General features: G+C 49.1%; 1 protein-coding gene across 2 annotated transcripts in view; it reads left to right on the top strand.

Moving 5' to 3' along the window:
• The window catches only part of PDE9A (phosphodiesterase 9A), a 115758-nt gene that overhangs the window by 39548 nt on the left and 50547 nt on the right, over positions 1 to 25663 (top strand). The window contains exon 4 of one of the 2 annotated variants that reach the window (XM_030915449.1): positions 4584 to 4627. In XM_030915449.1, the coding sequence (XP_030771309.1) occupies positions 4584 to 4627 (44 nt within the window). Of the gene's footprint in view, positions 1 to 4528; positions 4628 to 25663 lie in introns of both variants that reach the window. The other variant, XM_030915450.1, reaches the window with a different exon arrangement.

Consider the following 25663-nt stretch of genomic DNA (forward strand, 5'->3'; position numbering starts at 1 on the left):
CCTCCCAGTTTCACAGCTACAGGGTGGACATTTCATGAAATCTCCAAATTCCAAGGGCTCTTGACAGACCACCTCCATCCTGATCAGAAGGGGTAATGCCGGTTGCCCAGTCTCTTAGAACTGAAAACTCTAGCTCCTTCTCTGCTCCTCATTCCAAACCAAATGAATTGTGGCATTGGATTATTCTTTCAAAATACTTCTTGCCTTAACGCCATCCTTTAGATTTTGGCGGCCAGCTCCTGGCGTGGACCGCATCTCACGGGTGGGCTCCCCGATTTCTGCCTCCTGTTACCCCTCACAGTTATCTCACGAGTCTTGCTACCTTCTGGAAAAATAGGCTCCAAACACACTTTCATCCCATCACTCACAGCATGGAGTTCTCTAGTGGCCTGTTGGCCGCAGGACACTGTCCAGCCCCCCGCATTGGGATGTCTGGCCCCAATTCACCATAATGTACTTGTCTCCAATCTGCTGAGCTGCATGAGTGCCCACCCCAGCCCAGCGGGCACTCCCCTTCTGCAAACCTCCAAGCACATTCCCCCTCTGCACACTGTCAGTCTTCCTATCCCCGCCCCGAATCCAAAGGCCCCTCCTATGGCTGGGGATCCACTGGCAGCTGCCTAACCCTTCCTATGCTCCTGGTCGTTTGGTGCAATCTGGAGCACGCTCACTGGCAGCTGCCTAACCCTTCCTATGCTCCTGGACGTTTGGTGCAAGCTGGAGCATGCTCAGGCCTGCATTTGAAATAACCTGGAACACATTTACATCATGGAAAATATGGAAAATAGGCTGATTGCCTTCCACTCCCTTTTAGAGCTGGCAAGAAAGATAATTGATGACTAAACAACCTAATGACCAACAAATATAAAAAGTCATAGCCCAACCGTGATCAAATAAGGCTCCAGCATTCCTCCTTGGAGGGACCCTGAGCCATCTGGTGTCAGTTTCCTTTCCAATCTGGGAACATTCTGGAGATCCTGGCGTCCAGCTAACATGGTCGTTGCTTCCTGACAACCCTACCCCTTCCATTCCCCAGTCACTACTGCTTCAAGATCCAGTGGAAGGAGAAAATCAGATGTCTCAGAAGCATGAGTGAAAGTGGGGTGTGTGGTGAGACACATACAGAGGGGAGAGGGCCAGAGGACGGTGCCATGCAACACACGCCATTGCTCCTTTTGTTCCCGGTTTCAGCCAAGTTGTGCCGCGGGTGACTCTCCACCGGATGAGCTCCGTGCGTGTAAGGCCAGTATTCTTGGCCATTCTGGCTTAGAGAAAAGCTTTTCTATATTCCCGAATGGCTCCAGGCCTCCTCCTCCTCCTCCTATGAAATGGGTTTTAAAAGAGGTCTTAGAGCCCAGGCAGTTAGATCTTAGAAACAGACAAATACAGTAGAAGCCCGAGGCAAGCTTATTCTTTCCAAAGAGGAGGTGCTTCCTGTGTTAATTTGTTGCTGAAGAGCATGATGAAGATTCCTCTCCACTGAGACTGAGCCAAGAGTTGACTCATTCATGGGAGCAACATAACGGGTCCTGAGAAACCAAAGGATTCAGCAGCTGGGAGCCAAGACTGATCTTGAGTGGCCCAGAAATGCAACCCAAGGATCTTGGGCCCAAGGGCCGGAAGGTTTCTGCAGCCCCCTGGAGCATTCACAGAGGCTCCCTGTCCATCCGCTTTTCCCTCTATTGTGGATGTGATCGCTCCTCCCCTCAGCTCACCAGACTCCTCAGAGAGGCTGACCTCTGAATAGGTTGAATGGGCTTGAAGGGGGCTGGGCTCCATTTGGGGGGATGACAGGCCCAGTGCCCCTGCACAGGGGAGGGTGTCTTGGTAAGCCTCTTTGTGTCAGGTCCCCAGGGCACCTTCCTCTGAGTCTCTTGCGTGGGAGAAGTTGCTGGACATGCCTCTTGGGCTCTGCCCCCACCGGCACTGTGTGGGATCCATGCTGTTCTCCCTCTAGTCCCTGCCCCACCTCCTGAAACCCTTCTCTGCTCCTGGTGTCACTACCCGCCCCCACCTCCAGCCCTAATTTTCTAGGGACAAGGGGCAGAGGAAGGAGGAGAAGAAAGAGTCCTTGCTGCCCCTCCGAGGAGGCGCAGGAGAAGAAAGGGGGAGGAGTGGGGAGCCAGGGATGGCAGGAACGATGGGAAAGCCCCTTCCTGCTGCCCACGCAAGTCCTGGCTTCCCCTCCACCCACTGCACCATCTCGATGGCTGCTGTCGTGGCAGGAGCTGGAGAGACACTGAGAAGAGGAAGGAAGGAGGATCTGAGAGGAGCCCAGCACACCCGGCTTCTCTGCTGCCCACTCTCCACTCTGTCCTCCCAGTCTAGGCCCTTCCTAGGCAGCCCTGGCACGGGTCCTCACTGGCCACACTGAGGCCATCAGCAAAGCACCTGGCTTGTTTACGCCTTGGGCCCCGGGTCTGTAAGGCAGTGAGGCTGAGGTTCCTGGAAAAGCCAGGCACCGTGGACTTGCCCAGCTAAGCACAGGCATCGGAGGCTAGAGAGGCCCTAGTCCCAATGACGACCGAGTGCCGTCTCCACCTGGGGAGCTTGGAGGACTCTGCTCTGCACTTAGGGCCACGCTTCAAGCCCAGTGCCTCTGATAACCGAGTCTCTGGGGAGAAATGAGCCCTCCAGTGCCAAATGACCCGCCACTAAAAGGCCTTTCGAGGCAGGGCCTCCCATGAGCCCAAGCAGGCACACTGTGGGAGATGAGAGGGTGTGGGCTCACTTGAAGTTCTGTGTGAGCGGGGTCATTCATAGGGTGAAGCGAGAGTCAAGGGGACAGAGGGCCCTCTAGTCCCCAGCACTTGGGCTCAGCTGGCAAGTCCACAGTGCCCGGCTTTCCCGGGAACCTCAGCCTTACCAACCTACAGACAAAGAGCCCAAAGCACAGGGAGGTCAGTGCCACACAGGTTTTATTTTTGCACATTATTGGTGTTTAAAATTGTAAAGATTTTCCACGTTACCTGTAACCATCAAACCACATGTATTGCCCCCAATTAGTCACCATTAACGGCTTGGCGTGCATACACCTCCATATTCACTGTGCTTTCTTCTTCCAGTAATGAGCTCATTCTCTATATATCACTCTGTAACTTGTTTTTACCTAGTAAGGAGTCATGGGCGCCCCACAGGTGAATACTTGCACACTTGTCTTCATCTTCTTAACAGCTACCTGACACCCCAGTATCTCAGTCTGTCTGAACTTAAACAGCTAGACATTGACTTCTCAGAGTGTGGAGGCTGAAGTCCAAGATGAGGGTGTGGGCAGGTTCTGTTCCTGGGGAGGCCTCTCTTCCTGGCTTGCAGACAGCTGCCTTCTGGCTGTGCCCTCACGAGGCAGAGCAAGAGACAGCTCTGGTGCCTTCGCCCCTTGTAAGGACACCAACCCCATCCCATGAGCCCCACCCTCAGGAACTCCTCCAAACGCAATCACCTCCCAAGGCCCCACCTCCTAATCTTACCCACTGGGGATGAGGGCTTCATTATATGTGGGATGGTGGTACCTCAACATTCAGACCCTGGCACCATAGGGCCACTCTCCTGCCTGTGGAGAGATGCACAGACTGAACCATCCAGACTGCACAGTGGAACACGCTCTTTCAACCCACCTGCCCCTGACCACAGTGGACACTCAGGAAGAAATGGGTACAGCGAGTGAACAAATGAATGAGCAAGTCAAAGACATGAACACATGACATCTGACTGTCTCCCTGTGTGCTGATGTTTCATTCTGATACATCCCTCCCTAAATTCATCTGCTGAGACAAAGGATTTTAACCGGTGTTGCTACACGGCTTTCCACAAGGTGTGGCAACCCACACCCCACCAGCAACCCCTGTGATGTCTGCCGGCCTGTGGCCTTGTGGCACTTCTCTTTCCAGGTTTCCAAATGTTGCTAAACTGCTGGGTCAAGGAATAGCATCTCCCTGGGGTCAGCCTCCCTTGTGTGGATTTTTTCTTACTCCTCTTGGCCACTGCCTGTTCCTGGTCTATACCCGTTCCATTGGTTGCACTGTCTTTTCCTGCCCCTTGGCCAGAGGCCGTCGTGTGTCAGCGATAGAAACGTTTTGGCTGTCGTATACACAGCCAATATTCTCTCCCCGTCACACTGGGCCTCATGATTATGGGGGGCGACATCACGGAGATCCCAGTGCATTTTCGACGTCATCACTGTCACCATCCTCTCTTGGTCATTTGGGGGATACGGTCGCCATCAGCTCGACAGAGCAAAAGATAGGGAGGCCACCTGCATCCGCCAGGTGCTGGAATGGGTCCAGGCAGCTGCCAGAGTCTGTCGTTTCCAACTCGATACAGCACCTGTGATCGGCAGTCGTACCCATGACATTCATTTAATTGACCAAACATGAACGTTATAGAGGAAGCTGATCATTTAAATGATATACTTGAAACTCATCTGAATAAGGAAGCTGAGAACAAAGAAGCTAATTTAAAAAATAAAAAAATAAAAAAAGACCTAATCCACTGAATTCTAATCACGCCAAGTGCTTATCTCTCCTGCCAGACGTACAGCGAGCGCCTTGCAACATCTCACGGCGGCACTGTCTTCTCTTTTGCAGCACTCCCTACAAAGTGAGACCTGTGGCCATCAAGCAACTCTCTGGTAAGGCCTTGCTGTCATTTGTTAAACTAAAAGAAGGAAAAAGAAATCTTGAGCTCGCCCCGGTGATAAAATATATACTAGTTAAGCATTTGAATCTAAGCATTTGAAATGTATATGAGTTAAGCCTTTGAAGCATTTAACTATATGTTAGTTAAGCATTTGAATCTGCATTTGGAGCTGACACTATTACAGAATCCGAAACCTTGTATTACTGTAAGGGTTCTGCCTTTCTAACGCCAGGCAGAATAGCATCTCCCTGGGATTAGCCTCCCTTGCGTGGATTTTTTCTTACTCCTCTTGGCCACTGCCTGTTCCTGGTCTATGCCGGTTCCATTGGCTGCAGTGTCTTTTCCTGCCCCTTGGCCAGAGGCCGTCCCAAGGACTTTGCAGATGCAGGGCGGCATCCACTCTGGTCTTCCTGGCCTAGCACCTGTCCTCCCCTTTGCACTGTGAGTTACCAAGGCAGGCATCTGTGGCCCCTGGGATGCCCTGGGGTGCCTCCTACAGTCACTTGGGCTGCTGTATTAGAATCCTTTTTTCTTTTCTTCCTTCCTTCCTTTCTTTCTTTTTTTTTTTTTTTTTGAGACAGAATCTGGCCCTGTCGCCTGGGGCTGGAGTGCAGTGGCGCGATCTCGGCTCACTGCAACCTCTGCCTCCCAAGTTCAAGTGAGTCTCTTGCCTCACCCTCCCAAGTAGCTGGGATTACAGGCATGCGCCACCAAGCCTGGGTAATTTTTTTGTATTTTTAATAGAGACGGTGTTTTGTCATGTTGGCCAGGCTGGTCTCGAACTCCTGACCTCAGGTGATCCACCCGCCTCAGCCTCCCAAAGTGCTAGGATTACAGTTGTGAGCCACTGCACCCAACCTAGAATCCCTTTTCCATTTGATTTTTATAACGTTTATTTATGTGTGATTTATACATCATGAAATGCCATTTAAGTGTCTATTTTGATGAGTTTTAAAAAGTGTGTCACCGTCGTAATCATTACCCAAATCAAGACATTTGCACCACCTAGAAAAGCTCTCTCGTGCCCCTCCCAGTGTGTCTCAGTCCACAACCGACCTGCTTTCTGACATCATCCATGAGATTTGTCTTTTTGAGAGTTTCATATAAAAGAAATTACATGGTACATATACTCTTTTTTGACTTGACATAATGTTTTTGAGACCCACCCGTGTGCTGTGTGTAGAGACAATTCATTGCTTTGTATTGGTAAGTAGTATCCCATGGTGTGGGCTGTACCACAGGGCGTCTTCCGTTCACTGTGGATGGACGTTGGTGTCCCATGGTCCACAGGGCGTCTCCCATTCTCTGTGGATGGATGTTGGTATCCCATGGTGTGGGCTGTACCACAGGGCGTCTTCCATTCACTGTGGATGGACGTTGGTATCCCATGGTGTGGGCGGTACCACAGGGCGTCTTCCATTCACTATGGATGGACATTGGTATCCCATGGTGTGGGCGGTACCACAGGGCGTCTTCCATTCTCTGTGGATGGACATTTGGGTTGTTTCCAGTCTCAGGGCTTTTATGAATAAGGCTGCTGTGAACATTAAAGCACAAGTAATGGTGGAAACGTCTGTTTTTATATATTTTATTTCACTTGGCTGAATACCTAAGACACCTATAGCCTTGCCAACTTTTTTATACAGTTAAACATATACTTAACCATCATCCCTAAGAGTGGAGAGAAGAGTCTATAGAGTGCTCCCCAGTCTGGGTTTGTCTGACGTTTCTCTCACGACCAGCCTGGGTGTGGTGGGTTTTGGAAGGAATATGTGGGGCGCATGACAGCCAGGTGGGACCACTGGCTTCTGCACTGCAGTCACCTTTGGTCTCCTTCCCTGCTCTTCTTTGGGAGCAAGTCACTAAGTCCAGCTCACCCAAGCAGAGGAGAAAAAACCGAGGTTCGTTTACTCTACACAGATACTCATTTGCTCCAGCACCATTTGGTGAAAAGACGATCTTTTCTCCCACTGAATTACCATGACACCTTTGTGGAAAATCAATGGGCCATATATGTATGAGTCTTTTTCTGGACTCCAGATGCTGTTGTGTAAATGTACATGTCTTAAAACAAAAGCACACCGTCTTGACTACTGTAGATAAATAGTCGGTCTTGAAATCAGGTACTCTAAATTATCTCTGGTTTCTTTTTCCTTTTTCAAAAATGTTATTGCTTTTATTTTCAAATAAATTTTAGAATCAGTCTATGAATTGCTACCAAAAAAAAGTCTGCTAGGGTTTTGACTGAAATTGCATTAAATATACAGAAAACTGTGGGAAGAATTAATGTCTTAAGAATGTTGAGTCTTCTGATTCATAAATATGGTCTATCTCTCCATTTATTTAGGTTCCCTTTAATGTTTCTCAATAATGTGTTACCATTGTTAATATGAAGTACTTAAATATATGTTGATAAATATATCAATTTCATGTATTTAACGGTATTATAAATGGATTTTTTTTTCATTTCCATTTCCAGTAGTTTTTAGTTTATAGGAATTGACTTTTGTATGGGACCTTGTTAAACTCATTTATTAGGTCTAGTACCTTTTTGTAGATTTCCTATGATTCTATAGATGATTTTCTTATAGTGCTGGTTTTCTGACAACAAAATCCTTCTGCTTTTGTCTGAAAAAGTTTTTCTTTGTTGTTTTGCTTTTTTTTTTTTTTTTTTCAAAGAGAGAGAGAGAGATAAGAGCTGCCTCTGTTGCCCAGGCTGGAGTACAGTGGTGCAGTCATAATTCATGACAGCCTTGACCTCCCAGGCTGGAGCAGTCCTCCCTTCTCAGCCTCACAAGTAGCTGGGACTACAGGCACACACCACCATGCCTGGCTAATTTTTTAAGTTTTTGTAGGGACAAGTTCTCACGATGTTGCCCAGACTGGTCTCAAACTCCTAAACTCAAGTAATCCTCACTTCCTGGGATTACAGGGATGAGCCACCATGCCCGACTGACAGTGTTTTTATTTTGTCTTCATTTTGAAAGGGCATTTTCTTGCCATACGGAATTTTACTTTCGCAGTTTCCCAGCACCGTGGATATGTCGTCTCGTTGTACTTTAGCTGGTGTAGCCTCTAATGAGAAGTCTGTGACGTCTTGCCTTTGTTCCTCTGCATGCAATGTGTCTTTTTCCCTCTGGCTGCTTAAGGTGTTTTCTTTATCACTGGTTTGCAGGAATTTGATTATGATGGACTTGGTGTGGTTTTCTTTTGGTTTAACCTGCTTGGTGTTCATTGATCCTCTTGGAACTTTGGGATCATATTTTTCATGAAATGTGGAATATTTTCTGCTCTGTCTCTCTCTCCCCCTCTCCCGCTCTCCCGCTCCCCCGCTTCCCCTGGGATCCTAATTACCTGAATGATAGACAGCCTGAGAGCATCCCCTGACTCACTCACACTGTTTCTTTTTTTTTTTTTTTTTTTTTTTTTTTTTTTTTTTTTTTTTTTTTTTTTTTTTTTTGAGACGGAGTCTCGCTCTGTCGCCCAAGCTGGAGTGCAGTGGCCGGATCTCAGCTCACTGCAAGCTCCGCCTCCCGGGTTTACGCCATTCTCCTGCCTCAGCCTCCCGAGTAGCTGGGACTACAGGCGCCGCCACCTCACCCGGCTAGTTTTTTGTACTTTTTTTTAGTAGAGACGGGGTTTCACCGTGTTAGCCAGGATGGTCTCGATCTCCTGACCTCGTGATCCGCCCGTCTCGGCCTCCCAAAGTGCTGGGATTACAGGCTTGAGCCACCGCGCCCGGCCACTCACACTGTTTCTTTCTTTCCAGACCTTTTTTCCGTTTGCTTTATTTTTCTTAGACTTCTCTGTGGCGTCTTCAATTGCATTGGTCTTCCCTCCTGCAGTGTCTAGTCTGCTGTGAATCTCGTTCAGTGAAATTTTCATTTCATATATTGCATTCCTCATCCCTAGGAATTCGTTTTCCTCCTTTTTCGTATCTCCCAGTTTCAGAGGTCCCATTTATGACTCATTATGTTTCTATTTCCTGTAAACACTTATACCTTATGATAATTGTTTCATGCCATTGTCTGCTAGTTTCCTCCTCTCTGCCGTATCTGTCTGTCTCTGTTGATTAATTTTTCTCCTGGGTATGGGTCGTATTTTTCTGATTCTCATGAATCTAGTAGATTTGGATGGAATGCTCATCACAGGAGTGCATGCTGGTTCATCATCTGGTTTTGTTTCTCCCAGTTAGCGTGTTGAGCTTTGCCTTGGCCAGCAGTTAAGTCACTTGCACATCGGTTTGATGCCTTTGAGTCTCACCTTTAAGTTTGGCCAGAATGGTTCAAGAGGGCGTTTACCCCAGGGATAACTCAGTCCCGCTAAGACATGATCCCTTTGGGGTCTCCCCCAAACTCCTGGCTGATCACCAAATTGCACTCTGGCTGTTTAGAGTGCAAATGTTTGGAGATGAGAATGAAAGCGTCAGGGCCTTGAAGGTCATTGCAAGGATGCTGGCTTTTATGCTGAGTGGCGTGGGCAGCTATTAAAGGCTTTCAGCGGAGGAGTGACACCATCACATTTGTGTTTTAAATCTTGCTCGGGGCGCTGGGTCGAGATCATGAAAGGGAAGTGGTAGCAAAGGTGGAGGCAGAGAAATCTGAGAGGAGGCTGGTTTTTTGGGAGGAGATAGAGGCCCAGGCCAGGGTGGGGGTCATGGAGGTGATGAGGAGTGCAGGTTCCAGCATGTTCTAAAAGCAGAGACAAGCTTTTTCCTAAGTGGAAGCGGGATATACAGAGACCCATCCGGGGCTTCTTTGACCTGAGCACTGAGCGCCATGGCCCAGGGAGGGGGTTGCTGCGGGTGGGCTTGGCCTGCTCGTCAGACATCAGGTGCATGAGGGGCAGGCAGAGTCAGGGCAGGCGGCCTCTCGGCTGTCAGCTCCCAATGGATGGTGTTGAAGTCTGGGGCTTGGTGAGGCCAGCAGGGAGTGAGTGAGCGCCAGCAGGAGGGGCCAGGCCTGATCCGGACGGAGACAGAACCCATCTGTGGGAGAAGGATGCTGGTGCCTAGACGCCATCAGGAGCAGAGGGGTCAAAGCCATGAAACCCTGGAGGCAAGAGGAGGCAAAGGCCGGCCAGGTGTGGGTTGGATGCGGCAGGGCTCCCGCAGACCAGTGAAGACGGGCGAGTTGGCTGTGTTCAGAGTTAGAAGAGTATCGCTGGGAGCAGAGGAAAGAGGGATTTCTGTGTCACTTGGGGGCCCATCCAGGACCAGTGGGAAATGGAGTTGGGCTCATTAAGGGAAAGAGGTGAACGGGAGTTGGAACCGGGTGTCCTAAGGCCAGAGCTGCTCCTCCCTGGAGGACTCTGGCAAAGGCTGCTGGCCTTGGGCTGTGAAGGCGCCCAGTGGCTGAGAGATTGGTGCCCTCTGCAGCCCTCCTGGAACTCGGATCCTAGGAGCCACAAAGGGTCCGGGTGATCTCAGGACCGTTTCAAGGGGAATGTGCCTTTTTGACCAGAGCGTTAGGGAAAGCGTGCTGCACAGTCACATGCCAGGACAGCCCCCCACGGCCCAAGTCCTGTAGAAGAGCCGGGGGCTTTCACAATATTCTTAGGTGCAACAGCAGTTGAGCCGTGCTGTCACACTTAACCCAAGTAATGATAGTGTCTTCAATTAGGACACTGCTGTAGGGGGCTGGTTCTACTTGTATGGCTCCACATTCCTGCCTGCCCTAGGACCCAGGACCTGTCTCTGGTCACACACACCCTGTCCAGCCTCTGTGTCTGGCCCTGCGGAGACCCCACCACATTCTGCCTCCCTGGCCAGAGACCAAGAGTGACTCAAAGGCTTCTACTTCCCAGCAGCTTTATTGGTGTTGCTGTTTCCATAGAAGGACAATAAAAGGGGCCATGAGGAGGAGCATCTCCAGAGTACGTGCTTGAGCTTCTGCAAGCCAGAGGAGGCCGGCGGCTGGTGGGGTGCTCAGGCTGCCTGGCTGTGCCCCACAACGCGCATGTGAAGAGGTTTTGGGGGCAGCCATGGAACCCCGGAGCTGCCCCCACATGAGAGTTCCCCAGGAGGTGACCAAATGCATGTGGAGTCCAGCCGCAGTCCAGACCCAGACGCACCATAACTGTAAAGCACACACCAAATTCTGAAGGCTTAGTATAAAAAAGAATATAAAAATCTCAGTCATGTTTGTATTGATTTCATACTTCCTGGTTGAGATGTCATTGATATAACATAAAGCCCACCATTTTAAAGTGTACAACCTCAGCCAGCCACGGTGGCTCACACCTGTAATCCCAGCACTCTGGGAGGCCCAGGCGGGCGGATCACCTGAGGGCAGGAGTTTGAGACCAGCCTGACCAACACGGTGAAACCCCGTCTCTACTAAAAATACAAAAATTAGCTGGGTGTGGTGGTGCACATCTGTAATCCTAGCTACATGGGAGGCTGAGGCAGGAGAATCACTTGAACCTGGGAGGTAGAGCTTGCAGCAAGCCGAGATCACACCACTGCACTCTAGCCTGGATGACACAGCGAGACTCCATCTCAAAAAAAAAAGTAAATGTACAACCTCAGTCCTTTTTAGTGTCTTCATTTTGTTGTGCAACCATCACCACTATTTAATTCCAGAACATTTCCATCAACCCAAAAGGAAACTCTGTACCTGTTAGCAGTCTCTCTCCATCCCCCTCACCCCCCAGCCCCTGGGAGGCCCTGCCGTCTGTCCTGTGCATTCTGGACCTTTTATATGACAGAATCTGTGGCCTTTCCAGCCTGGCTTCTTCCACTTCACACACTGTGTTCCAGGCTCCCTGTGTTGCAGCTTGTGACAGCTCTTCGTTCCTTTATGGCTGAATGACATTCCGTTGCATGGCTGCGTCGTGTGGCCGTATGGCGTGGCTGCGTCGCGTGGCTGCATCACATTCAGTTGATCCGTTCATCAGCTGATGGACATTTGGGCTGTTTCCACAAAGGCTATTGTGAATGATGCTGCTGCAAATATTTGTGTGCAAATTTTTATGTGAAAGATACGTGGTGAAATTAGGTATTTTGAGGTATATTGGAGTAAATGAAATATTAAAATCTTTTAAAAAGTCTAGCTGTCTTGAAGGGGAGGGCCTGAGAGAAGTGCTGAAAGTTCACAGCAGAAGGTACTGGATGCTGTGGGTGCACCAGACTGGCCTGTCCAGGAGGTCCCTGCAGGCTGGATAGCAGGTCCTTTACCCACTAATGGGTGCCTCCTCCAACCTCTGAGTCCCCCTGCCTGGGGACCTCCTCTGTGCAGGGCACACCAGGAAGTGATGGGGAGGGCCCGCCCCGAGGTCAGTCCTCCCCAGCGAGAGGGAGCTGGAGGACAGGTGCCCAGCTTCCTTGCTCCATAGTGGGACTGCGAATCTGACATCATCAATGCAGCTGCTCAAAGGGAGCTCAGAGCGGGGAGTCACCTGCGCGTCAGCTCACCCTCTGGGAGCTCTCTTCCCCCCACGCCTCCATCCCCCACTCCCTCCCAGGGCTTCCTGGGCTGGCCTCCAAATGCGCCACTAGCCCCCAGCTCCTTGTCTCCAGTGGTCTTTTGAGGATCTCAAACTAAGAACCTTAGACTCCAAGAGGGGTCAGGCCCCCTGGCGCACTCATCTGTCATTTGGAAGAAATAGCGTTAGGAGAACTACTTAACCCCACTGAACTTCCGTTTCCCTTGCAAAATAGGAATTCTAATGCATACCTTGCCTGGTTCTTGGGAGGATAAATGAAGTAATTTATGCAAAATGTTGAACACAGTGCCCGCCACTTGGTAAGTGCCCAGTAAATGGTGGCTATCATTGAAAATGACTTAGAGGGCATTTTTGAGTGACTAAAGTTAGGTCTCTCTGGAATTGCTGAATGTTAATAGAACAGGAATGCTTCCTAAAGTCTAAAACAAAACAGGGAGGACTGGCTGTGTCTGCCCTGCAAGCCAAGTTAATGCTGGAAGTCTGAGCACAGACACGTTGCTCGCGAGAAATAATAACACTCCTTAATAATATTGTCTATTTCAGCGCAGTTTCACTCTAGAAGGCCTTATAAGCGTAGCCGCGGTCATCCTTACTTGCGTTCTTTTGAAACAAAAGGCCGCGGGGGGCCGGGCGCGGGGGGCGCGGGGGGCCGGGCGCGGGGGCTCACACCTGCAATCCCAGCACTTTGGGAGGCCGAGGCGGGCAGATCACAAGGTCAGGAGATGGAGACCATCCTGGCTAACACAGTGAAACCCCATCTCTCCTAAAAAATACAAAAACCTAGCCGGGCGCAGGGGCTCACACCTGCAATCCCAGCACTTTGGGAGACCGAGGCGGGCAGATCACAAGGTCAGGAGATGGAGACCATCCTGGCTAACACAGTGAAACCCCATCTCTCCTAAAAAATACAAAAACCTAGCCGGGCGCAGGGGCTCACACCTGCAATCCCAGCACTTTGGGAGACCGAGGCGGGCAGATCACAAGGTCAGGAGATGGAGACCATCCTGGCTAACACGGTGAAACCCCATCTCTCCTAAAAAATACAAAAAACTAGCCGGGCGCGGGGGCTCACACCTGCAATCCCAGCACTTTGGGAGGCCAAGGCGGGCAGATCACAAGGTCAGGAGATGGAGACCATCCTGGCTAACACAGTGAAACCCCATCTCTACTAAAAAATACAAAAAATTAGCCGGGTGCGGGGGCTCACACCTGCAATCCCAGCACTTTGGGAGGCCGAGGCGGGCAGATCACAAGGTCAGGAAATGGAGACCATCCTGGCTAACACAGTGAAACCCCGTCTCTCCTAAAAAATACAAAAAATTAGCCGGGCGCGGTGGCTCACACCTGCAATCCCAGCACTTTGGGAGGCCAAGGCGGGCAGACCACAAGGTCAGGAGATGGAGACCATCCTGGCTAACACAGTGAAACCCCGTCTCTACTAAAAAATACAAAAAATTAGCCGTGCGTGGGGGCTCACACCTGCAATCCCAGCACTTTGGGAGGCCGAGGCGGGCAGATCACAAGGTCAGGAGATGGAGACCATCCTGGCTAACACGGTGAAACCCCGTCTCTACTAAAAAATACAAAAAACTAGCCGGGCGCGGTGGCTCACACCTGCAATCCCAGCACTTTGGGAGGCCGAGGCGGGCAGATCACAAGGTCAGGAGATGGGGACCATCCTGGCTAACACAGTGAAACCCCGTCTCTACTAAAAAATACAAAAAACTAGCCGGGCGCGGTGGCTCACACCTGCAATCCCAGCACTTTGGGAGGCCAAGGCGGGCAGATCACAAGGTCAGGAGATGGAGACCATCCTGGCTAACACGGTGAAACCCCGTCTCTACTAAAAAATACAAAAAACTAGCCGGGCGCGGTGGCTCAAGCCTGTAATCCCAGCACTTTGGGAGGCCAAGGCGGGCAGATCACAAGGTCAGGAGATGGAGACCATCCTGGCTAACACGGTGAAACCCCGTCTCTACTAAAAAATACAAAAAACTAGCCGGGCGCGGTGGCTCAAGCCTGTAATCCCAGCACTTTGGGAGGCCAAGGCGGGCAGATCACAAGGTCAGGAGATCGAGACCATCCTGGCTAACATGGTGAAACCCCATCTCTCCTAAAAAATACAAAAAACTAGCCGGGCGCGGTGGCTCACACCTGCAATCCCAGCACTTTGGGAGGCCAAGGAGGGCAGATCACAAGGTCAGGAGATGGAGACCATCCTGGCTAACACGGTGAAACCCCGTCTCTACTAAAAAATACAAAAAACTAGCCGGGCGCGGTGGCTCAAGCCTGTAATCCCAGCACTTTGGGAGGCCAAGGCGGGCAGATCACAAGGTCAGGAGATCGAGACCATCCTGGCTAACATGGTGAAACCCCATCTCTCCTAAAAAATACAAAAAACTAGCCGGGCGAGGTGGCGGCGCCTGTAATCCCAGCTACTCGGGAGGCTGAGGCAGGAGAATGGCGTGAACCCAGGAGGCGGAGCTTGCAGTGAGCCAAGATTGTGCCACCGCATGCCAGCCTGGGCAACAGAGCAAGACTCCGTCTCAAAAAAAAAAAAAATGGCTGCAGTGTATAAATGAAAAATAACCATTTCTGGAATTGTGTGTTCAGACGAACTCCCCTTAGAGTAGCCTAGCCAACAAAGACAGCAACCCTTAGCATGCCAGAGATATTGATTGCAAACACTAATACAGAAGCCTTCGGAATGGAAGTGTCCCGATGGCAGATTTGAGTAAAATGGAGATGATAACCGTCAAACACTGCTGCACAGACCTCAAGGCTGCAGACGTTAGGACTGCCCTCCCTGCTGCTAGGCGTTTGTGAGAACCAGGCCAACCCATACCTGCCCATGGCTGTGTCCTGCCTGACTGCCCTGAAATGCACAGATCCTGTGGTTGCAGTTTGATGAGTTTTGTTTTGTTTTTTGTTGTTTTTGTTTTTGAGACGAAGTTTCACTGTTGTCACCCAGGCTGGAGTGCAGTGGCATGATAAGCTCACTGCAACCTCCACCTCCCGGGTTCAAGTGATTCTCCTGCCTCAGGCTCCCGAGTAACTAGGATTTACAGGTGTCCGCCACCACGCCTGGCTAAATTTTTTTGTATTTTTAGTAGAAATGGGATTTTCACCATGTTGGCCAGGCTGGTCTCAAACTCCTGACTTCAGGTGGCCCACCCTCCTCGGCCTCCCAAAGTGCCAGGATTACAGGCGTGAGCCAACCACGCCCAGCCCTAAAAAAATTTTTTTTTTTATCCCAAGGTCATAGAGATACATTTTTAGAAGATTTAGAGTTATAGCTGTTATGTTTTGTTTTTTTTTAATTTAAGGAAAATTTCTAACAACCCATTGTTGAGATGTTATGTTTTAATCTGTCATTCATTTCAAATTAATGTTGTGTGTGTTGTGAAGTGGAGACTGCCCTTCGTTTTCTTCCCCATGCTGACACCCAGCTGTTACTGCACCACTTGTTAAGAAGACTTTCCTTTTCCCACTGAATCCATGGCTCCTTTGTTGATACTTAATGGTCTCTATGTTTGGGCCTCTCGCTGAAAGAGTTCAGCTTCGTTGATCTATTTGTCTATCCTCACACCAGTGTCACACTGGCTACGTTACTGTGCCCTGGAATCAGGTACTCTAAGTACTCCATTTGTTCTTCCTCTTCAGTCGTTTTGACTGTATAGGTTCTTTTCTTTTCCCTACAAATTTTAGAATCAACTTGTCAATTTCAAAAAAGAAGCCTTCCATGACTTTGATTACCATTTTATTTAATATATAATTTGGGGAGGGTAGTGTCTTAACCGTACTGAGTCTTCCAACCCACGAATGTGACACATCCCTCCGCTTATTTAGGTCTCATTTAACTTCTCAAAAGGTTATGACTTTCAGGATAAAGGTCCTGCATGTCTTTGGTTAACCTTACTCCGAAGCATTTTCTGTTTTCTGGTTTTATTGTGAATAGGATTTTATTAATTTTCCAATTGTTTGCTGCTAGTTTATAAAAATACAATCGATTTTTGGCGGAGCTTGCAGTGAGCCAAGATCCGGCCACTGCACTCCAGTCTGGGCGACAGAGTGAGACTCCGCCTCAAAACAAAACAAAACAAAACAAAAATACAATCGATTTTTGGATGTTGACATTGGATCCTGTGAATTTGCTTAATTCATTGGTTAGTTCTAGTTGTTGTTTTATAGGTTCCTATGAATGTCCACAGAGACAGTCATGCTGTCCAAGAATAATGACTGTTTTAATTATTGCATTCCAATTTTTGGCTTTTATTTCTTTTACTTGTCTTGTACTAGTTGAAACTGCAATACAGTTAAACAAAAGTGAGAGCAGACATCCTCGCCTTATTCCCAATCTTAGGGGAGATGCCTTCAGTTTCTCACCATTACATACGATGTTAGCCACAGATTTTTTTGTAGATACCTTTCATCAGGTTGGAAGTCCCCGACTACTCTTAGTTTTCTGAGAGTTTTTCGTCTAATGTTCTTTGACAAAATTCTTTGCTCACTTTTATCAAATGTTCTCTCTGCATCTAGTGAGGTGGGTTGAGGAAGTGTCCTCTTGTTCCTTGTTTTCTAGTGGTTTTGTCTCATGAAGAGGTGTTGGATTTTGTTCCATGTTCTTTTTGCACCTATGGAATGATCATATATATGGTGTTTTTCTCCTTTATTCTGTTAAGATAATGAATAATACTGATTGATTTTCAAATGTTAAAACCACTTTGCGGCCAGCCGCCGTGGCTCAAGCCTGTAATCCCAGCACTTTGGGAGGCCGAGACGGGCAGATCACGAGGTCAGGAGATCGACACCATCCTGGCTAACACGGTGAAACCCCGTCTCTACTAAAAAAATACAAAAAAACTAGCCGGGCAAGGTGGCAGGCGCCTGTAGTCCCAGCTACTCGGGAGGCTGAGGCAGGAGAATGGCGTGAACCCGGGAGGCGGAGCTTGCAGTGAGCTGAGATCCGGCCACTGCACTCCAGCCTGGGTGACAGAGCGAGACTCCGTCTCAAAAAAAAAAAAAAAAAAACAAAACCACTTTGCTTTCTTAGGGTAAATGCACTTATATTTTCAGGAAATATTCCTAGGAAATTTCCTGGGGTAAACTCACTTGTATTTCCAGGAAATATTTCTAAGAAAATACTTGGGAATAAATGTAACAAAGGCCATGCAGGCTCTCTCCTTGATGTGTTTGCTTTTTAGGTATTGATTTGGTTTTGTTTTTGTTTTGAGATGGAGTCTTGCTCTGTCGCCCAGGCTGGAGGGCAGTGGCACGATCTTGGCTCACTGCAACCTCTGCCTCCCGGCTTCAAGTGATTCTCCTGCCTCAGCCTCCCAAGTAGCTGGGATTGTAGGTGCCCGCCACCACGCCTGACTAATTTTTAGTAGAGATGAGATATTACCATGTTGGCCAGGCTGGTCTCGAATTCTTGACCTCAGGTGATCCACCCACCTCGGCCTCCCAAAGTGCTAGGATTATAGGTGTGAGCCACCACACCCAGGCCTCTGGCTGTTTTCAAGCTGTTGATTTCTTTCCTTTGTCTTTAGGTTTCAGCAGTTGGACTGTGATGTGCTTCAGTCTCGTTTTCTTCCTATTTATTCTTCTTCATGTTCATTGAGCTTCTGTGAACTATGAATTTGCGTTTTCGGCAAATTTGCAAAATTTTCAGCCATTATGTGTTCTAAGCACCGTTCTTTCTCACTAATGACCTGTATGTTAGAAAGTTTGCTATTATCTTTCAAGTGACTGCGGCTTTGGGGTTTTTTATCATCTTTTTTTCTTTGCCCTTCAAATTGGGTGGTTTCTGTTGATATGTCTTTGATTTTCTTGGCTCTTCTGCTGACTCCAAACTGCTGTAAGCTGATCCATGACGTTTTTTTTATTTAGGATATTATATCTTAAAATTCTAAAATTTCCACTTGACTCTTATTCATAGATTTCTCTCTGGAGACTCCCATCTGTTTACTATTTACTGACACCTTTTTTGTTTAGGTATTTGGACATACTTGCAATTGCTGCATTAAAGTCTTTGTTTGGTCATTTTGGTATCTGAGCTGGCATGTGTCCAGGTGTCTGATGGATGATTTTCCATGGCTGTGGGTCACATTTTCCTGTTTCTTTGTATGTCTGTTTCTTATTGTAGACTAATATTATGAATAACACCTAGTAGAGACACTAGATTTTGTTATCATCCTCTGAAGAGTGTTAATTTTGCCCTGGCAGTCAATTACATTACTGACTGATCGCCTGAGCCTCGTGCAGCCTGGTTTTATGCTTTGTTCGGGTAGATCTCTAGAGTGACCTTTCTGTGGTTTCAGTGGGAAGCCTGAGGTGTTTATCAAGTCCCTCTCACTGGACTACACGTAAACTCCAAACTTTGTCTCGTCCACAGTGGGAGCTGAAACCTCTGACACACTAGGCCCACAAACATGCATCATTCAGGGATCCACCAACAAACAGGGTAGTTAAACAGAATTTGGGTCCCACCGCCATGGCTTCCTCCTTTGGGAACTCTCCTTTCCATTTCCATCCTCTCTGACAACCTAAAACTCTGTCATCTGACACTTCCACCTGGAACTTTCTGCTTAAGTTTTAGCCATCTACATTATAAGGTCACTCTATAGCAAGAGATAGAATATTATTCCATTAGAGGCCAGGCGCAGTGGCTCACACCTGAAATCCCAGCGCTTTGGGAGGCCGAGGTGGGTGGATCAACTGAGGTCAGGAGTTCGAGACCAGCCTGGCCAACATGGTGAAATCCTGTCTCTTCTAAATTTTCCTGTCTCTTCTAAATTTTTCTAAATCCTGTCTCTTCTAATTAAAAAAAAAAAAAACTAGCCGGATGTGGTGGTGTGCACCTGTAATCCCAGCTACTCAGGAGGCTGAGGCAGGAGAATCCCTTGAACCCGGGAGCCAGAGGTTGCAGTGAGCCGAGATGGCACCACTGCCCTCCAGCCAGGGTGACAGAGTGAGAGCCCGTCTCAAAAATAAAAAAGAAAAAGGAATATTCCTTCATTCTTTTATAGCATCATCGTACTTCATTTTGTAGATGTACTATTATGTATCCTACTGATGGATGTTTGTGTTGCCTCCAGTCTTGCTATTACAGTGATCAGTTGGTTCTTTTGCATTTCTCTTGCTACAAATGTTGCTGCTATGTACAACCCGTTAAAGTCCACAGATGTAGTAAAACCTTTGGTTTGCAAAAATGACTCAGTCTTTACAAACATTCTGTCATTTGTACCATAATCAATTAGTTTATTGGATCACAGATTATCCTGACAGAATCCTTCCTGGAACTAGTCTGTGGGATCATTTGGCACAGAATCAAAGCTCCAGATACGATGAGCCAGAGTTGATTTCCTTTGGCTTCACCATAATTAAACTTTCCCATAGGATTATCAGGTTACAGTGACACACACACAGGCTGTCAGATAATGGACAAAGTCTCAGCAGTGTGTACAATCAGCTGGTGACTCCCAAATTCAAATTCCCCCAGCGGCATCCATTTGGGTATTCATACCCACACCCTCCCTTAGAAGTTCACCCCTCCGCCAGGCGCAGTGGCTTACGCCTGTAATCCCACCACTTTGGGAGGCCGAGGCGGGCAGATCACCTGAGGTTGGGAGTTTGAGACCAGCCTGACCAACATGGCGAAACCCCTTCTCTACTAAAAATACAAAAATTAGCCGGGCGTGGTGGCGCATGCCTGTAATCCCAGCTACTCGGGAGGTTGAGGCAGGAGAATCACTTGAACCCAGGAGGCGGAGGTTGCGGTGAGCCGAGATCAGGCCATTGCACTCCAGCCTGGGCAACAAGAGCAAAACTCCATCAAAAGGAAGGAAGGAAGGAAGGAAGGAAGGGAGGGAGGGAGGGAGGGAAGGAGGGAGGGAGGGAGGGAGTTTACCCCACTATGAACAAGAAGCCACACAGAAAAAAAAAAAATAGGTATCTCTGGGGTTTTCTGAAGGGAAAGTAAGTGCAGCTCTGTCCCCTCTTTGCAGCCCTAAATAGGAACATGGTAGAGTAGGGCAGGTCGGGCTTGACGATGTCATGACTTGGCCTCTCTTGGTGTCACACAGCCCCTGCAGGTTATAAGAAGGATTGAATGGGCCGGGCGCGGTGGCTCAAGCCTGTAATCCCAGCACTTTGGGAGGCCGAGACTGGCGGATCACGAGGTCAGGAGATCGAGACCATCCTGGCTAATACGCTGAAACCCCGTCTCTACTAAAAAATACAAAAAAACTAGCCGGGCGACGAGGCGGGCGCCTGTAGTCCCAGCTACTCGGGAGGCTGAGACAGGAGAATGGCGTGAACCCGGGAGGCGGAGCTTGCAGTGAGCTGAGAGCCGGCCACAGCACTCCAGCCTGGGCGGCAGAGCAAGACTCCGTCTCAAAAAAAAAAAAAAAAAAAAAAAAGAAGGATTGAGCTGGCGGGGCGCAGTGGCTCATGCCTGTAATCCCAGCACTTTGGGAGGCTGAGGCGAGCAAATAACCTGAGGTCAGGTGTTCAAGACCAGCCTGGCCAACAAGGAGAAACCCCATGTCTACTAAAAATACAAAATTAGCTTGGTGTGGTGGTACGTGCCTGTTATCCTAGCTACTCGGGAGACTGAGGCAGGAGAATTTTTTGAACCTAGGAGGCGGAGGTTGCAGTGAGCTGAGATTGCATCATTGCACTCCTGCCTGGGTAACAAGAGCGAAACTCCATCTCAAAAAAAAAAAAGAAGGATTGAGCTAACATGCATGAAGCCCCTAGAACAGCACCCAGAGCATAGTAACAGCTCCTTCCAGAAAGGGAAATGCATGCTAGCTGCCCCAGATGCTGCCAGCTTCACCGGCATTTTTCTGCCTGCAAACTAATCCTAAGGAACCAAGGAGGGCAGAGGGAGATAATTGCACCCAGTCAATGTAAACGATGCAAAACATGAAATTCCCCTCTCCGAAAACGAAAGGGAAAAACCCGATTCAGTGCCTGCCCCTGAGGTGAACCTGAAATGGCAAGGCAGACACTCTCCAAAACTTCACGTTTGGCCACCAGAGTCTTCAGTCGATTTTGCTTTCTTCGTCATATCTGAGTGGCTGAAACGCCAGCGATCTGAGATAGTCCTCTGGCTGCTGATAGACTTATGCAATCCCTTGGCAGGCAGGACAGGCCACAGGAAAGGCTCTTGTGCCTTTAAGGTCACTGTTAATCATATAACTTTATTGTGTTCCTGGGCTATAAAGGAAATGTCGTCCTTGATCTGAATGTCTGTTTTATGATGTCCATAAACAGTGAATTGCCAGTGACTGTACCCTGAGTGACAACATCCTCAACCATTTGGGTGGTTCAAGGGCGGTTGCAGGGGTCAGGAGAGAGCAAAAGTGGAACAGATGAGTTTGCTTCCCAGGAAGAGGGACAGTGACATCCCACCCCTCACTGACAGGGAAGCCTGCCAGCCCTTCCTCCAAAGAGCCTTGGCTCTCAGGGATCAGAGGCTGGACAAGAGCAGAAATAAAGGCACCCTGCCCCCACCCCCACCACAATCTTCAGGACGTCTAGAGTGCTTATCTCTTTAGGGTCAAGTAATGTGAATTATTTTCCCTAATGCAAAAATAATAAATAAGATACCCCTTTATCCTTTTCTGAAAGGATAGCAGAGGTATTTTTCTTTTCTTTTCTTTTCTTTTTTTTTTTTTTTGAGACGGAATCTTGCTCTGTCACCAGGCTGGAGTGCAGTGGCACAATCTCGGCTCCAACTCCCTGGTTCAAGCGATTCTCCTGCCTCAGCCTCAGCCTCCTGAGTATCTGGGATTACAGGCACACACCACCATGCCCAGCTAATTTTTTTGTATTTTTAGTAGAGACGGGGTTTCACCATGTTGGCCAGGATGGTCTTGAACTCCTGATCTCATGATCACCCGCCTCAGCCTCCCGAAGTGCTGGGATTACAGGCGTGAGCCACCGCGCCCGTCCAGCAGAGGTATTTTTTCTAATGCTTGGGAAGTGTCTGCTAAGTATATATAGATTCACTGGAGGGTGCTCAGCACCTCACCCTGTTGCTCCAGGTCAGGACTAACAAGGTGAAACATGGCTCATTGCATCATATTAATAGCATGCAAATCTAAGCCCAGTGATGTCGTGCAGTGGCTACAATCAAGGGCAATGGAATGGATCCCGCACGAGCTCCCAGGCCACACGCACACGTCCTTGTGATGTATCATTCACTCTACGCTTGCAGGTCAGACGCTTGGGATGCTACTGCCTATGCTGAGGTTCCTAGGTCACCTCCCTCACTGCATGGGTCTGGGGGCCAGTGTGTTCTATCGCTGGGGCCATGTGTGCATTCATTTGCCTAGGGGAGAAAAGTACACATTCCCGTCAGCTCAGGTGCATGGAGGACAGAAGAACCACTGTTGCTGTTAGTATTCTCTTCCGCACAAGATAAAAAAGAGATCAGCAAATCAGCTGGCTGGCCAATCAAATTAGCTTATTGTGTTACACTAATTTTTAGATTCAGAATTATAGGTCAGGCTGTGCTAGCGATCAGTGAAATCAAATTTCATGTCATTCTGCGCCGGGTAGACTCAGGATTTGCTTGAAACAGTTAAACAATTCCTGGAAGAAGTGGGCGAGGCAGAGGCTTGAACTGTCCACTCAGACCAAGGTGGACTCAGGCAATGGCTTCTGGGCATCGCGCGGGGCGGGGGCAGCCCCTGCCCTGGACATTCGTGAACACGGGGGCAGCCGTGTGAACACCATGGGGCAGGGTGTCTGTCCTGCCACCCGCACGGCTGCATTCTGCCCGGGAATGAGGCTGGCAGCCTATAGGCCCCTCCTCGGTCCCTCTAGAGGTTCGATTCATTCCAGTACCCTTGGTTCTGTCGGGCGGGCAGGGCCTGGGCCCCTGTGTTGCAAACTAATGGCCCAAAGCTAACCTGATCCGGCAGCATCTAAAAACAGGACCCGGACTCTGCCGGGCTCCTGATCCGGCAGCATCTAAAAACAGGACCCGGACTCTGCCGGGCTCCAGGATTGCCCTGGAACAAACCTAAAGTCTCCTATAACACGCAAACAATTCTGCCAGCCCCGCCCAGCATTCCCTGCCTGTGCTTATCAAGTGAGGAGGGCAGCAGGATGCAGCACCCAGGTGAGCGCACTTCAATGAGTCCAGGTGTGTGCAGGCAAGAAGCAGCCGGGAGTTGAGGCTGAAGAGGAGCCTACCTAAAACTGTCATTACGACTGATTGATCGTCGGTGTAGTCAAATCTTCTGCCTTTATTAAAGTCGTTGGTATCTAGAGGTAAATCCCCATCAGCTTGGAGCAGCACACCCTTGAAATCCACTCTAGCAGGCAGACTCTGGGGCACTTTTAGATACTCTATTGGTTGTTCTTGGGGACAGTTTCCTTTGGAGGACATGTGAGTTGCCTGTGAATATCCGCTTGCTCTCCCTCAGTTTCCATCACATGAATCAGCGAGAGTTAATGCTGACTCCCCCTCCCTTGGGGGCTTATTTGCAGTCTCCCCATTTGCTTAAAAACTTCCAGGTCCAGAGGGACCCTAAAGACCCTGTCATGTCCACCTGTGAATTACCAGCATCCCAGGCCATTGCTGGGTTTTCTTAAGACTATTAAGACATTATCAACGTGAAATGACTTGAATATGCTTTAATTTTTAAAATTCATCATACGTCCTTAGCATTTAGGAAAAAGAGGGAGGTGTCATACATAACATCAAATTTGGCTGACACGAGGTGATTTTGCCACGAAGGTTGGGAAGGATGAACATTTGCAATGAAAACTGTTCGTTGCCCCCAAAATCCAGCCGTTTCAGGCTCTCTGAGGATTCCGGAGGTGCTAGAGGGGGTAAGGGCCACATTCAGGTGGTGTAGGTGGGATTCATCCCTTCATAGCCTGGAGGTGGTGCCCGGAGCGCACCCTGTCACCCCAAGGATGATGATACCCCAGGGAAGGCGGTGGAAGCAGGAAAGGGAGGTCAGAGGGAACCTGGGGCCTTCAGCGGGCCTCCGTGATGCGGAAATACTAACAACACCAACAGCAATCGCAGAGGCAGGCAGGCTTACGTGGCCAGGGCTGGGCTGGCACTGTCCTGAGCACTCGACACGCATGAAATCACAGTTGTTTTAAGTTCTGAGCTCCCCTGGGAGGAAACTGTGGCCACAGCAGGAATTCCAATGATTCTAGGGTCAGGAGGGGAGGCACCCACTTCCTGATCAGGGCTCTGTTTGTGGATGCGTGGGTGTGGTTGGCCTTTGTGCACACTGGCGGTTTTGCTTCTTTCCCCCAGCAAAACAATGCAGATTTTGCATTATCTAAAGAGGCGGTTCCATGAGCCCAAGGTGCTGAGTCCCAGGTATTCCACTGGTGTAAGTACCACCACCTGGGCAGTGCCCCCAGGGTGTTCTCGCTGGGAGCGCAGCTTCGTGTCTGTACCCTTCCTGAGAATAGCTGACATGCTGGCCTGGGTGGCGCACTGGCCGAGGTGTGACTGTGACAGACCAGGATACCAGCATCTGCCCCAGCACTGAACTGGGCAGAGAGAAGGTGTGGACAGAGTGGCGTGAAACATGGCGGCTGCTTGTGCTGGAAATTAGATGCAGTCACACAAATCCTGTCATGCTCAAAGGGTTCCATCTCAAAGTCCAAAGGAAAACTCTCCCTTAACTTTTATTCCATTCTGTCTCTACGTTTCTTATTTTGAAGCAAGGATAGATTCACATGCTGTTGTAAGGATGAATACAGAGCGAGCCCATTTATTGCCCGGTTTCTCCCAGTGGTGACATCTTGCAAAACTCTAGCACAATGTCACAGCCTGGCGTTGACCGTGACACGGTCCAGATCCAGAACCTGGCGTCCCCATGAGGATCCTGCCTGCTGGTCTTTAATAGCCACACTGCTTTCCTTCCATTCCCCACTGGATCCCTGTCCCCTGGCAACCAAGAGGTCTCTCTTTTTTTTTTTTTTTTTTTTTTTTTGAGACAGTTTCGCTCTTGTTGCCCAGGCTGCAGTGCAATGGCACAATCTCAGCTCACTCTGCAACCTCTGCCCGACTCTCCCGAGTAGGTGTGATTACAGGCATGCACCACCATGCCTGGCTAATTTTGTATTTTTAGTAGAGACGGGGTTTCTCCATGTTGGGCAGGCTGGTCTCGAACTCCTGACCTCAGGTGATCCCCCTGCCTCAGCCTCCCATAGTGCTGGGATCACAGGCATGAGCCACCGCGCCTGGCCTCTGGTCTCTATTTGTATGATGTTGTCATTTCCATAAAGTTCTACACATGCAATCATGCAGTAGGTGACTTTGGGATTGGCGCCTTCCACCCAGCACAACCCCCTGGCATCCATCCGGGTTGTCGCCTGTATTCGTAGTTCATTCCCTTCTTTCGGAGTCATACTCCGCGGTATAGATAGATCACAGCTTGTCCATCCCTTCTCCCTTGAAAGGCACCTGCATTGTTTCCATTTGCAGCTACCACAAATACATCCGCCGTGAACATGTGGACAGGCCTTTGTGTGAACATCAGTTCTCTGTGTACATCATCTCTCTGCCCTGGTGCTTGCATCTTTAGTTGTTTTT

Source organism: Rhinopithecus roxellana, chromosome 13 (genome assembly GCF_007565055.1).
Source record: "Rhinopithecus roxellana isolate Shanxi Qingling chromosome 13, ASM756505v1, whole genome shotgun sequence".
Lineage (NCBI taxonomy): Eukaryota > Metazoa > Chordata > Mammalia > Primates > Cercopithecidae > Rhinopithecus > Rhinopithecus roxellana.